At 43.9% G+C, this 13,363-nt stretch overlaps 1 protein-coding gene across 1 annotated transcript in view; it reads right to left on the bottom strand.

Moving 5' to 3' along the window:
• MED12 (mediator complex subunit 12) overlaps positions 1–13,363 on the bottom strand; it is a 38,215-nt gene that overhangs the window by 23,923 nt on the left and 929 nt on the right. The window contains exons 2-16 of the mRNA XM_035892136.1: positions 13,208–13,312; positions 12,200–12,391; positions 10,313–10,472; positions 8,854–9,029; positions 8,488–8,598; positions 7,674–7,928; positions 5,365–5,511; positions 4,972–5,071; positions 4,535–4,671; positions 3,557–3,688; positions 3,036–3,162; positions 2,162–2,391; positions 1,671–1,751; positions 608–781; positions 181–325 (exon numbers count right to left, since the gene is read on the bottom strand). Of these exons, the coding sequence (XP_035748029.1) occupies positions 181–325; positions 608–781; positions 1,671–1,751; positions 2,162–2,391; positions 3,036–3,162; positions 3,557–3,688; positions 4,535–4,671; positions 4,972–5,071; positions 5,365–5,511; positions 7,674–7,928; positions 8,488–8,598; positions 8,854–9,029; positions 10,313–10,472; positions 12,200–12,391; positions 13,208–13,312 (2,272 nt within the window). The remainder of the gene's footprint in view (positions 1–180; positions 326–607; positions 782–1,670; positions 1,752–2,161; positions 2,392–3,035; positions 3,163–3,556; positions 3,689–4,534; positions 4,672–4,971; positions 5,072–5,364; positions 5,512–7,673; positions 7,929–8,487; positions 8,599–8,853; positions 9,030–10,312; positions 10,473–12,199; positions 12,392–13,207; positions 13,313–13,363) is intronic.

Below are 13,363 nucleotides of genomic sequence, written 5' to 3'. Positions count from 1 at the left end.
CTTACTTGCTGGTTAATATGTCTGGGAACAAAGCACCGTTCCAGACTCTCAGTGACTGATATAGCTTACCAGGCACTGTAGATTATATAAAATCCTTTCACTGTAGGACTCCAGACAAAGGAGCCGGTGGACTGGAAAGATGCTTCTACTTCAGAAAGGAGTGTCTCAAGCTCTACTAACCTGTCTCTGCAGTGCTCTTTCTGTTTAAGACTTTTAGAATGTCTTTGGTTATTTTCTTGATTGTATGACGAGCATCATCCCGTTGTTTTCCAACCCCAAAAAGAACTACCAGCCGTTGGTTACACTCATGACTGCATGACTCCTCCTAGGGAACCAAAAGAGACAACTGCATTAGCAACTATGAGGCTGAATGCTTTAATCTTGTTTCACATCTGGATCTCTTAAAGGAAAAAGAAAGCTTCATCTCAGAAGTTGCTTTGAGAGTAAATAAAGCAAGGAGACATCTTAAGTAGATCACCTCCTGCAGCAGTGCAGGAAAGCATGACTGCTTCTTACCCTCCCACAGCAGGACCACAGGGAAAAACAGCAGCCTTGTGACCAGAGCACAAGACAACAACAGGGGAGCAGTTATGAACAGGTCTCATACCTGAGGAATAGGAAAGTGTGTTGCATACTGGATGTGCCGAGGCTGGTCATACAGGGATGCTAGCATTCCTTCCACAGACTTATCCTTCAGTAGAGGCTTTGCTTCCTTTTCAGGATCTGGTTTCTCAGGGGAAGGGCTGGCTTTTGATTCACAATGCATTGGAGGAGAAAACATCTAGGGAGGCATAAGAACAAGAGAATGTAGTTAGGGAACATGGTCATGCAACAGTGAAGACTGCTGAAGGGAGGTACACCTGCTCAGGCCTAAAAAGGAGTAAGAAGAGGGAGGGTTGGAGAAACATCCAGTTCTTAGGGTAATGACCAAGGCAACGTGCTCAGACACTATTCCCATTTCTGCTTCTGGTCCATGTTGTATACTGAATTAAAAACAATGGGAAATAAATAACCACAATTTGGGATTTTGGGAACAACCACCTCCACAGAACAACCGAGGATCCTGGGAAAGCCACATAGCTCTGCACATCACACCTGCCTAACATGTACCTTGAAAGGTCAGAAATGGCTGGAGGAACGTAGGTACTCAGGGATTTTTCAACCACCACAAGTTATTTTTATTACTAAGTGCTTCAAAGCTTTCTGCAACCATGAACAATGTCCACAAATATTATGAAGAACTGTAAAGCTGAAGAAGTACTGAAGGCCACACAGTATGATGATAGCAGACCTGTGTCTTCTCCCAAGTGATCAAGAAAACCCCTGCCAACAGTAACTGGTCACTCCCAATCTCCTGGTGCTATCATGGTCATCCATTTCCCATTCACTTCCAAACAGCCCACTCCCTACCCTGCACAAACAGCGGGCTGGCAGCGGCCAGAGCATAGGAGATCCCAGGAATAACTGGGACTAATTCTACTCTGATGGACCCCGACCTGCATAAACAGGTTTACAGTGTCAGCTGCCTTACAACCCAGCCATTTCCAGCATACTGGCTCTACAGTAGAGAGGGGAGTACTCACACAGAAGTGTAGCATGTGCTGTCCCTGGTCCCACTACGATATACTGACCTACTTACTGAGTAGCAAGTAGAAAATGCAGAAACCTACCGAAAAGTCTGTCTTCTCCATGTCATCAAACAGCATGCTGGAGTTGTGGTCGATGTCCATGGGCTCAGAAAGACCTGTGTCCTGGGAAGATACAGAGTACCTTAACATCACATTGACGCACCAGGGAACGAGATGCCCATGTTGGACAGTGACAGAAATATGCCAGCATACCCATGGTGCCTGGCAAGTTGGAGCCTAATACACTGAAAACATCATGGACAGGCCTCCTGCAGCACCTCATGATATGCTGCTCTGCTCCAAGCAGTGCAAGATTTTCCTGTCTACCTCTCTACATTGTGCAGGCCCTTTCCAGCCACTTCAAACATAGCCTTCTACTTTTGAAACTGCAATGCTTAGGTTGGGGGAAGGAGAAGCATGACTCATTGGTACATCCTTCAGCAAGTAATAGCAAGGAGGCTGCAAAGCTGGTAAAACCAGGCAAGCACAACACAGGCACATGTACAGGAGGGCCATTGTGCTTGTGCTCGCACCTCTAGCTTTATGCCGCTGTTTCCCTCCGTCTCCTTCCTGTCATGCTCCTCAGCAGGGTCATCAAAGGGTGAGGGTGGGCGAGGCCCATGAGAATCCATAGCAAGATCACCCCGGGAGATAAGCGTGCACATGTAGATGTTGTGAGAGAAGACATCATGTCGAATTAGCTCACAGAACAGCAGCACCAGGTTAAAGAACTCCACCTTCTCATTTTCCTTCCCAGGATCAGCTGAAAGGACAGCACAGACAGTCAGGGCTATCAGAGTTCTTCTGCAACACTCTGAGCAACACCAGCCACCTAACCTAGGGCTAGCAAAAGTGTTTTCAGAGAGCTCAACGTAGTAAATGACTGATACACAGTTCCGAGATTACAGCAGGGACTAAAAGCAGAAAGTCCAGTTTCAACAGGTGTCAATTAAGCATGTCAAAAGCTCTCTAGTTAGTCTCACAAATCAGAAGCATAGGACTTTAGCCTGGAAGTGCCATTCTTCGGTGTACAAACAGTTGCCTGCATCATTCAGAGTTGTATCCTGTCCCCCTTAATCTGTTTGCAGTACTTCCAATGACAGACTATTCCAGAGGTTTGTCACTTACTAGTTAGAAACCTCCCTCTAGTTCTCAGACCGAATTAATTCCTGATTAGGCTATACTCATTTATTCTCTGTTAACAGAAGTGCTTCTGCATTATCTTTCTGTCATCTGGTTCTCCAGGCTGCTTTCCCTCCCTCTCCAAGATATGCTCTGAATTGCAAGGAAGCCAGAGAGAGAATTTAGGTACATCCAAGACCTACACACAAGAGAATAGCACATAATTCAAAGTCTGCAGGAGAGAGAAAGTTAGAAACTGGGAGACCACAAGTTCTTATTACATACTTAGCATAGGAGCTTGCGTGTCAAGGAACTGCATAAGGACATCCTGAAAGACAGGAGCACTGGCTGCTGAGAGAGAGCCCGAGGAGATGGAGCCCTTCTCATCCACGACTTCAGAATCCCCACATCTCTGCAGAAACAGAAAAAAGTACCAACTGCTATCACAGAAGAGAAATTCACTATCCATAAATCCCAAAAAAGAAGTCCTCAAAAGACTTTTATCTTGCACTTACAGGAAAACCACCACACAGGTTTCTGCAAGCTACTTCACAGTCTCTAAGTATGCCAGTACTTCTGCACTGCAATCACCTGTCTTCAAATGTATCCAAGAAATGGGATACACACAATCTCACAAGCTCATTTATGACCTACTTCAGTTTAGGTGGAGCAAATGCCATAATTAACAGTGTTAAAAGGCATTGTGCTGATCAGCCTTTACTTTTTGGCATAATAGTTAGATAATCGTAGTTATGTAACCTCTGCTTTCTTTTACCGCTGCTAGCCTTCCAGGCATAAGGACTTACCTCAGCCTCTATCTCTGCTTGACGCTTCTCCAGGAGTTTGGCCACAACCATAGCCCTGTGGCGTCCAGAGCGTTTATAGCTGACAGCCCACTCACAAAGCAAGGCCACCACTGCATCGTCATCTGGAGAGATCTGTTGAGATATAAGCACTACAGTGAGAAACTGAGCCAAACAGAAGAGGTGAGCAGTCTTAAGGCCTCAGGTTGGATATAACAGCAAGTCTACTTCTAGTAGAGCACAGTCTTCACACTGCTGTATTCCCCTCTTCCTAACATGGAGGACAGATGTCAAGCTACAGCCCTCCTGCTCTGTCTCTGCTTTGACTCCACTTTGCAACATGAAGTGATCCACAGTCCTTGACAAATCTCCACGCTGGCTTTGCTTCAGAAAAATCATCTCCGTTCCAGCAGCACTTCTATGAAGTGCTAATCTTAGCACAGAGACAAACACAGCTTCTTGACAGCATTATACATAGTATGCAGACTACCAGTTCTGCAGCTCAATTCCAGGAACCAATGGAGTATTTGTTGCACTATGGTCCTACACATCATCGATATGTCACCTCCCAAGCTAAGGGGAACTTGAACTGTGAGCTCTCAGACTCCCGGGAAGCAGCTGCCAGCCCAGAATTTGACAAGGCTAGCATTTACTTCTCTCAGACACATAACATGTCTTTATCATCAGTCTGCTATCTGGACTGATGTATTACATCAGGAGACTCCCCTCAGCTGTGTGGATTCTCTCAAGTTTACACGTATTTGTTAGTGTAGACTTTCTAGATCACAGACCCCCCCATTCTCACTTTAGTACCTCCCTAACCTAAGGCTGCATGAAATCCTTTTTCAATGGAGATCGCATCTCTTGGCCAAAGGCCACTACCTAGTCAGCTCTCTGCAGACCCAGGACAGTAACCGTGGAATATAAACAAGAACATAGTCACGTCCAAGACCAGGGCCCAGCAGCAAAGTCCCAAGGCACCTCATGACTGTCTTTGGTTGGACCCAGCCCAAATATCCTGTTATACAAGGAATCCAAAGAGTTGCTGAAGTCAGATCTTTCAAAGCTGTGACTGTCCAGAACTTCTAAAGTGTGCAAGACACGGCCAATAGTGAAACCTAGAAGAGAACAAAGAGAAATGCATATTTGGCAACTGATACAACAGACTGGAGCAGAAGTTTCTGTGAGCTCATTGCTCAGGAGACTGCCTAAGGAAAGCTCCCCCTACTCATGGGGAAACAGAGCCATGCAAGATTTCGCACTGGAAAGAAGAGGAGCCATTTGGGTTTTTTCACTGCTGACAGTAAACACCAACAGCAGCAAATAGGAAAAAAAATAAAAGAAAACAGCCAGACAGGAAGTTTCTCAGGATAATGCATGGAACAGGGGGAGAGAAACTTTAACCTACAGCAAGTTACCTGCTGTGGTTTCCTGGCACTTGTCAAATGACCAGCGAACCTCCACAGCCTGGCCACGTTCCTTTATCTGCTGCTCAATTTCACGCAGCTTTGCCCGAACCTAAAAGCAATGGACTTGTGTAAACATACAAAAGGATGCCTTAGAAGTCCCATGTACAAAATTACCAGAAAACAAAGAGCATGACAGTAATTCTACTCAAGGTTAGATTTTGCCTGTCTTCCAAGAAAATCACTGTTTTGCTTACAGCAGAATGGGAGCAGTTAATTCCTTGGGAGTGAGACAGCACCTCCAGCTCTGCTTATCACACAACATGAAAAAAAAAAATCCTTAAAGAGCTAAGATACAGCTATTATTCTGGACCACAAGAGCTCCCTTTTTTGAAGGCTGCTCACCTGCTGTGTAAAGGCTGAATTCCCTCCTGGCATGGGCAAGTTGGATGGGGCTATAGGCAGGTGGTCCAATGGAGAGCCGGTCTTTATTCTGCTATCAGTCAATGAGTAATGCCACACAAGGGCACTTGGACAACACAAAATTATACTCTGCAACAGACAGAAGAGTCAGTATCATTGAGCAAATCAAGGTCAAAGCAATTAAATTACTTTCTACAGAAATAACCACTCCTTTATGCTACTGCCCAGGCATTCATCATCATATATACATATCTACTATTCAGGGGTTTTTTGTTCTAAGCTCTGAAAGAGTCTTTGGGCTAAAGATCATACCAGAGTATAAAGGAGTAAGCTAGTATTTTTGCTGCACTGAGTTTTTTGCCCTAGGTATGCTTAGGAAGACCAGAGTTCCACACTATCCAAAAGCTGCAACACATTGCTGCAGAGCTCCCTCCTACTTCTAAACAGAACTTTTTTCTACAACTCACACCATCAATGCACAATCCAACCCTTGTGGTCCAGGAGCAGCATTTACATTAGTGACTTAAGAGGCCTCATCAAGAGTAAAGTATGAGAAGAAATACGAGCCAACAGACCCAAATTCATTATGCTATATTATTTAATGATTAGTGGTATTACTATAGTAATGATTATAATAACAATACTATTATAGACATGTTTTCATTCTTTTATGATCTTGTACAGACACCCACACAAACACGGACAAAAACTTCACTGAACGATTCCTAGAATACACCCCTACAGCTTCCGGCTCACAAGGAGCCAGACAATAAGATGGACAGCCAAGGCTGTTTTAAACACTCAAACCAAAGAAACCATCATATCTCAAGATCTTGAGCAAAGGTTAATTATGTACACTGTTAGAAATGTATGTTTCCAGCCTGACTTGACCCAGCTCCAACTTCCAATCACCTGATCACTGTGTTAGCCTTATCTACTACTTGCAGATGAGAAAATCTGTAGATCTCCTATCAGAAGAACTCTCCTGAGACATACTAAAAAAGATCAGGCCATCATTAAGCAGTCTGGATTTTTTAAGCAGGTTGTGTTCAAACACCAAATCAGCCAAATCTCTGAGGTGTATATGCTCATATAGTTCACCTAAAGTAAGCTCCTCAAACAAAGGATTTTGATATTTAAAAAAACATGTTTTATCACACAGAAACTAGAAAAAAACCCACCCTAATCTTTAACTGAAAGTGACCAAGAGAGACTTAATAGGAATACAGAGGGGTTATTTATAACCCCTGCATTGCTCTCTAGCCCTTGCAAACAGATCCTTACTTCTCACCAACTGTACTCTAGCAATTTTCTTTCTACCCTGTTTGAGAGCTGGCTGGCTACTTCTTGATCCTGTGAGGGCTTCTTGATCTCAAATTTCTCTGTTGAGCTGCAGCTTCCCATGCTCTGCGCTCTCTTCTGCTCCACCTCCTGCTCCATCCTGCACTCTCTGGAATCTCCTTTGCTTTAACATGCTCCTTTCCCCCTCTCCACTTCTTCTGCAGGGACCCACCTGACCTAGTCACTCTTCTCTTGAAGGAGAAAAACACAACCATGAACACACAGGCCAAAAAGAACTCGTAAGGACAGTAGCAACTGAGTCCCAGCGATACAACAGCATTTGCCCTTCAAACATGTATTAGTAAGTCTTAAGCAACCTTGTCCTTTTACAGCAAGGCAAGGTTTAATCAATTCCAAGTATATGATTATGAGTTTAGAGTTGTTCCTTTTTATAGCCTGCTGCCACTCCTGAGGAGATTGGTCTGCCTAAGCCATTAAAGTTTTTCCATAAAGAACTGTGGAAGGTTGTTTTTCGTGTGCACTGGTTGTTTGATTTGGTGTTTTTTGTTCTGTGGAGGTGGGTTTTTCTGATGAGGAGCTATTTGTTTTTAAGAACTCACAAAATTACAAAGCACTCTTTTATTTCTGGCATAATTTCCTCTCCTAGATGACAACCTGTCACTGACATACACAAGATTAAATAACCCTTACTTTCTCATATCCTCTTCTGCAAAGCTTTCCCAGCCATGTGAGGCACCTGTGAATACAGCAAAAGGCTCTATTCCAACCCATTTTTCTTATGTGCGTCAGTCAAGGGCACTGATACAGCACTGACGTATGGTATGAAAGCTCTGTAACACATCAGCAAAGACCTACCCTTTGACAATCATGGTTTGATATTTCTGTACTCAGGAAGTTGCTGACTCAGACTGTAATGATTTTTCTGTGATGGCATACAATACAAACTGTTTCTGTTGACTCCACTATTATCAACCACTACTCAAACCTACCTGGAGGATGCAGCTGAGCCCATATACCACTGGCCGGTGCTGGGGACACAGCAGTAAGTCACTGAAAGGGCTAGGAGGAGGATTGCCTGCAGCTGGCTGAGGGGTAGGAGTTGAAGGAAGAGCATTGCCTGTCTGAGCAGACAGGATGTGGGGTGGGTGCCCACCAGCACCATCCAGTTGCATAGCAAGCCTGCGGGTGCAGAAGTAGGCCAAACGTCTGGACAGGTATGCAGACTGCACAAACTCTCCAGAGTACTGTAGGGAAGAGGGAGGGGGGAAAAATGTTTTTACAAGCAACACAAGAGAAACCCTTGACCCTCCCAAAGTAGTATGCTTTGTGGCACTGCCTTGTAGAGACAGTCCCTTTTTACATAGAGCTCCTTAGCATCATCAATCACCCACTGGCTACTAAGCATCAGAAAAACCTGTTAAATCCTCTATGGCAATGACTTCATTTACCAAAATGTACCCACACCCAGCCTTCCTGGGGCTTCAAAGGTCTGCCTAGAATCTGTTGCAACAGAAAGAAAGAAAAGTAGTTTCCATGTAGTGGTGCACAGCGAGTCCAACTATCACAGCTATGACATGGGCAGGGATTACAACGTCCAGGGCAGGGAAACAGGGCAAAACGAGAAAGAAACAGAAGAGAGCAGAACTAAAAAGGTATCCTTGCACAGCTAAGAAGGATGCTTGGAGGCCCACTCCCTAGCATTCTTAGTGCAAAATAGCTCATCATCCCTTAGGTGATAGGAAGCAGACTGACAACAGCAGAAGTCAGCACTCTCCTGAAGCAAGCCAGGTACATATTTCTCACCCGCAGCAGCAGGGGTAGGAGCATTTTCAGAAATTCATCTTCTCCTGACCGTATCTTCTCAAAGCATTCAAGGACCCATGTCAGGAATTCATGCCGGTCCAGCATGCCATCCTACACACAGATAAAGGCAGAGCAAACAGACAAAAGCTGAAGCAACATCCACTAACTTTCCAACGGTAGAAATAATTCTAGAAGTTTGCACAGTCCTGTACTACCCCTGTTCTACTACTGACCTCAAAACTGCACCCAGCCCTAACAGTCTATTCACAGAAAGATAATATTCTACAAAAATAGATCACCTTGCATCCACTTCCCCTAGCCCTCCTCTGCTACACACCCACCCAGCAGCCCCCTCCAGTCCCTCACCTGGAACATGAACATAGCTAGTTTCTCATTGTAGTCCCACTGCTTCAAAGCTTGTTCCACCTCTTGGGGCATTGGCCCAGACGGTGAACCACAGCCTTGCCCTGGGAGCTGTCTATAGAACTCCGCAATTTTCTGCAGCTGCTCTGACAGGTACTTGGTGATGATCTGCGTCCATTCTGGAGAAGAGGAAACAGGTTAGCAATGAGCGCCATGATAAACAGAAGCAGAAAAGAACCAGGCTGGTGCACAGGTGGAAACCCCAAAAAGTTCCTGTCATTTGAAAAGGACAGAAAGACAAAGAAAGAAAACCAAGTGCCACAATATTAGCTTTGCTTGTAGCCTGGGGGTGGTAGGGAGGAAGAGGCATTCACAGAAATTGAGAACAAGGGCAAAAACTTCGGTGTTTGGGGGGCAAGGTCACTTTGTACAAGAAAAGTTGAGAAGAAAGATTCCTCAACTGCAGTTGTTGAGAATCAGCAGGTGGAGAGAAGAGGCATTCCAGCAGGAAGCAGTGTTAGGCCAGCCTGGTTTAGCATCCTCAGTAATCTGACAGACAGCAGAAACACTGGAAACACTTCAACTCTGAACTTGTTCTTAATCTGTCAGATATCAGAGTAAAGCCATGATCAGTGATTTTTTTTAAATAATTGTTTTTACTAAAACCTAACTGTGTAAGAGGCAAAACTCAATACAGCAACAGCACAATTACACTCTTCTGGGACAATGCAGATGGCAAAACCCAAGGCAAAATATGCAAGAACGTGAAACAAGCAACACTTACAGGGTCAGCAGTAGGAAAAACACCCAAAGGAACAGGAAAGTAAATAGAATAAATATATCTAACAAACCAATCAACCTCCAGAAATAGAGCTAAGAAGGCTGTGTAATTTTTATACCATAGATAAACAAGAAAGGGGGGGGGGGGGGGGGGGGAAACCTGCTGTTTTTCAAAGGAGTGTGTGCTCAGGTCCTGTAGTCACAGCCATACAAACCAGAATACAACTAGGGGAGCTCTCCTAGACCACAGTAATCTGGAGCAGGCCAGGATGCAAAGGATGTTAGATATGAGATCCAGTAAGGCTTAATGAAATTGGAAACATAAACAGGGAATAACATACTGGAATTCTCTGGGAAATATTTACTCACTTGAGAAGAAACTATAATGTTTACCATCTTTGTAGGGTAAAAAAAAAACCCAAACAAACAAACAAAAAAAACCCCCACAACAAAAAAAACAAACCAGGTTATACAGCAGAGGACCACAGTAGAACTTAACAGGGAGAAAAGAAGAGGTAGGCTCTTGGGAAGTATTAGGCTCTCGGTGTACTCTCACAGGCAGGCCGTGTTATTTTAGACGTTATACACATCAGAGCTCCAGGCTACCTCTTACTATTCAAGAGCAGGCTGAGAAGGAAACATCTGGGATGGATAAAACCAGTGCTCCACACAAAGTGCTTACCAATGAAGGGATCAATGACATGACGCTTTTTCACCTTGGTTTCTGTGATGGCAGCATAATAGGCACAAGTCATTTTGATGAGCCAGGCTGCTCTCATTACTGGAACAGTGTATTTTGCCAAATAACCAAAGACCTCTTCCTTCTTGCTAAAGATAGGCACCTGTAACAGAATTGAGAGGGAGAATTGCAACCAAGAACTTAGATGGGAACTATTCCAAAGCAACTACATATGCTATAGGTGCTGCAAGGTGTGAAAAAGGTAAAAAGGGAAAAGGTACTGTGTTGCTCTATATCTCAAAAAACCTACTGCAAGAATTCACCTCTGGTCAGAAAGCAACAGTACTAGAGCTACATTTCAGTATAAACAGAAACAAAACAAACTGAAAGAAGACAGAACCATAATTACATCACTGTAAATCCATGCCCTGAATCCTGCAAACAGCTTTAAGGATATCCTCCAGAAAGGATATAAACAACTACAAAAGGTACAGACTAAGGACTGAGTCAGAAACACAAGAGTATCTACTATACAGACTGAAGATAGGACTTCTCATTTTGTAAACAATACACAGAGTGGTTACAAAAGTCTTGTAATATCACGAGTAGCCAACAGAAGAATGTGAGAAACAGGGAATTAAGTACCATAGTAGGAAGGATTTCATTAATCCAAGATTCAAAATTCAGGATACAACATGGGACGATACCAGTAAAAGCATCAGACTGTAGATCTATAAACCAAGAAGTAGCAACACATCACAGGAAAAAGTACAGCTGTGTGGCTCATTTCCACAGGATACTATGGAGAGCAAAAGTATGCGTGTGTTCACAGAGGAATGAGACAAATTCACAGAGAATGGGTCCATTGGGTTGGTATCTCAAAGTCCCTGAACTACCAACGGTTCAATCGCTTACTTGCTATGTTTCTTACATTCTACCCAATTATTCTCTGATGCTTCACAGACACAGACTATTTGGCTACCAACAGTTGCTGCTTTCATGTCCGTGAAAACTGATGGAGCCAATTCCTGGAAACTGGGCAAGGCCTTGAAAGGTTCAAGCTTTCACAATGACCTCAGGAAACTGACAGGACACTTGCAAAGAAGGACACAAGGACTAAGTTTATAAAGAGACAGATTCTGGGAAAATACGATTACTTTATTTTCCCTCAAGAGTGACTCAGAACACCGAGGACCAGACATACTCTAAACTACATGCTCTGCTACTGTTTCGCAACTGGAGTTATGTTTTCCCACAATGGATACTAGATTCCCAAGTTCTTTGTTTATAGGCCCACCCTGATAGAGAGTTAGCTCCCCTTGCTATCGGGCCCAATTCAATGCTACCAGGGAAATATCTAGCCCTAGACCCCAGGGCACAGAAATGCTCTAGCCTGAGACTAAACTAAAATACACATACTCTTTTCAGCTTAAAACCAGATACATGCATCACTGCAACAGAAGTCTGGGAAGCTGACTATTTCCAGTTATTAACAGCTGACTATTTCCAGTAATTCTCACTATGACTTTTGAGAACTTGAAAAACCCTCCATAATAGGAATGGTCCTAATCTAAACAACAGAGCAAAGGCAACAGTGGCAGCTCTTCTGAAAAACACCCAAACCTTAAAATAAATCAGTCATATCACACAAGCCAAAAAGCAAAGTTGAACACAATCTCCAAACAGCAGATGAGGGACCCGTTCTTTGAGCGGGGACAGCTACAGCCAGTGCACTACAAATCTGGGATACGCTCTTCAAGATGAAAGCTTCAAGAGATGTAGAGAGCAGAAACTTCTTCAAATAGTAAAAGCCTTCTACTATACAAACACTTCAGAAACAAACATAGCTTAAATGCTCTGCCCTGCCAGGCGACATCTCCTGTAACATACCTTCTTAGCAAGATGAGTTAGGGGCTTAGTTCCAGCCAGATCTGTGAACCAGTTGTTTATGGCACTCTGAGAACGTGCTGTCACCAGCCAAAAGTTATCCTTCTGGTTCACCTGGGGTTTCCGTCTTCCTGTGTCAGGCAGGGTATTGCACCGCAGCTTTTCTGCGATAATACTGCTAAAATTTGAACTGATCTGGAAAAAAGAAAAAAGGGATTAATTATATTTCACAGGTCAAAGATCTATTCTATATGCTTAAAATCTCATTTATCATTCCTACCAGAAGTCTCACCAGTACCAGCTTTTGAAACACAAAAAACCTGCCAATAATTTCCTTTGTTATACTTGCAAAGAGGAATGCTTCTAGACAACTTGTACAATAACCAAGTGGGGACCCAAGTTGAGATGGACAAAACTTAACAAACCAGACAGAAGGCTTCTTAGACAGATGTCAGCCAAGGAAAACAAATATACTGTGCTTATTGATTGCCTTCCGTCCCAGGTCATTACTAGTCCTCTTGTCAGGGAGACCAAGAAGTTAACATTTTGATTTTAGAGACTGGAAAAACTGAGTTGAAGCCTATTATGTAACTCCCACATATAAATTGCCAGATGTTTCAAGAAATCTTACTTCTCTTCTACTATGGCCATAACGTAACCAAAGAAAAAAGTTTCCCCCTTCTGGTATCCTAGTCTTCTGCTTTAATTGCAGAATAAAAGGAGTTCTAGATGCTAGTTTAACAAAGACTGCAGATACAGACCTGCCCCTAATATGTACACAGAAAGACAAGAACCTTCTCTCTCAGAGGTGGGACACAGTTCCAAAAGAACGCAGAACTTTGATTCTACAGAGACAGAGGATTAGGTCCTAAACCACTCATCCTAAAGGGAAGGGTCTTCTGGTTCTGGACACGGGGAAGGAATGAAACCCAGGATTGTCCGGGACCCAGCAGCCTGCCCATACAGGCACCAGGCCCTGCCAAACCCCCACACCATCCTGATGGCTCTCACCTTTGCTGGGTTGAAATTGACATTTTTGGCACTGCCGTGCTCATCCCCAGAGACCGCTGGCTGGTTATTGAAGCCTTGCTTGACGTTCAGAGCAGTCAGCTCGTCCTGTGGGGAAGGACGATCAGCAGGGCCCAGCAAGGCCACGCCAAATGCCTG

Source organism: Egretta garzetta, unplaced genomic scaffold (genome assembly GCF_000687185.1).
Source record: "Egretta garzetta isolate BGI_Z169 unplaced genomic scaffold, ASM68718v1 scaffold404, whole genome shotgun sequence".
Taxonomy (NCBI): Eukaryota; Metazoa; Chordata; class Aves; order Pelecaniformes; family Ardeidae; genus Egretta; species Egretta garzetta.
This window is presented reverse-complemented; position numbering and strand designations above follow the sequence as displayed.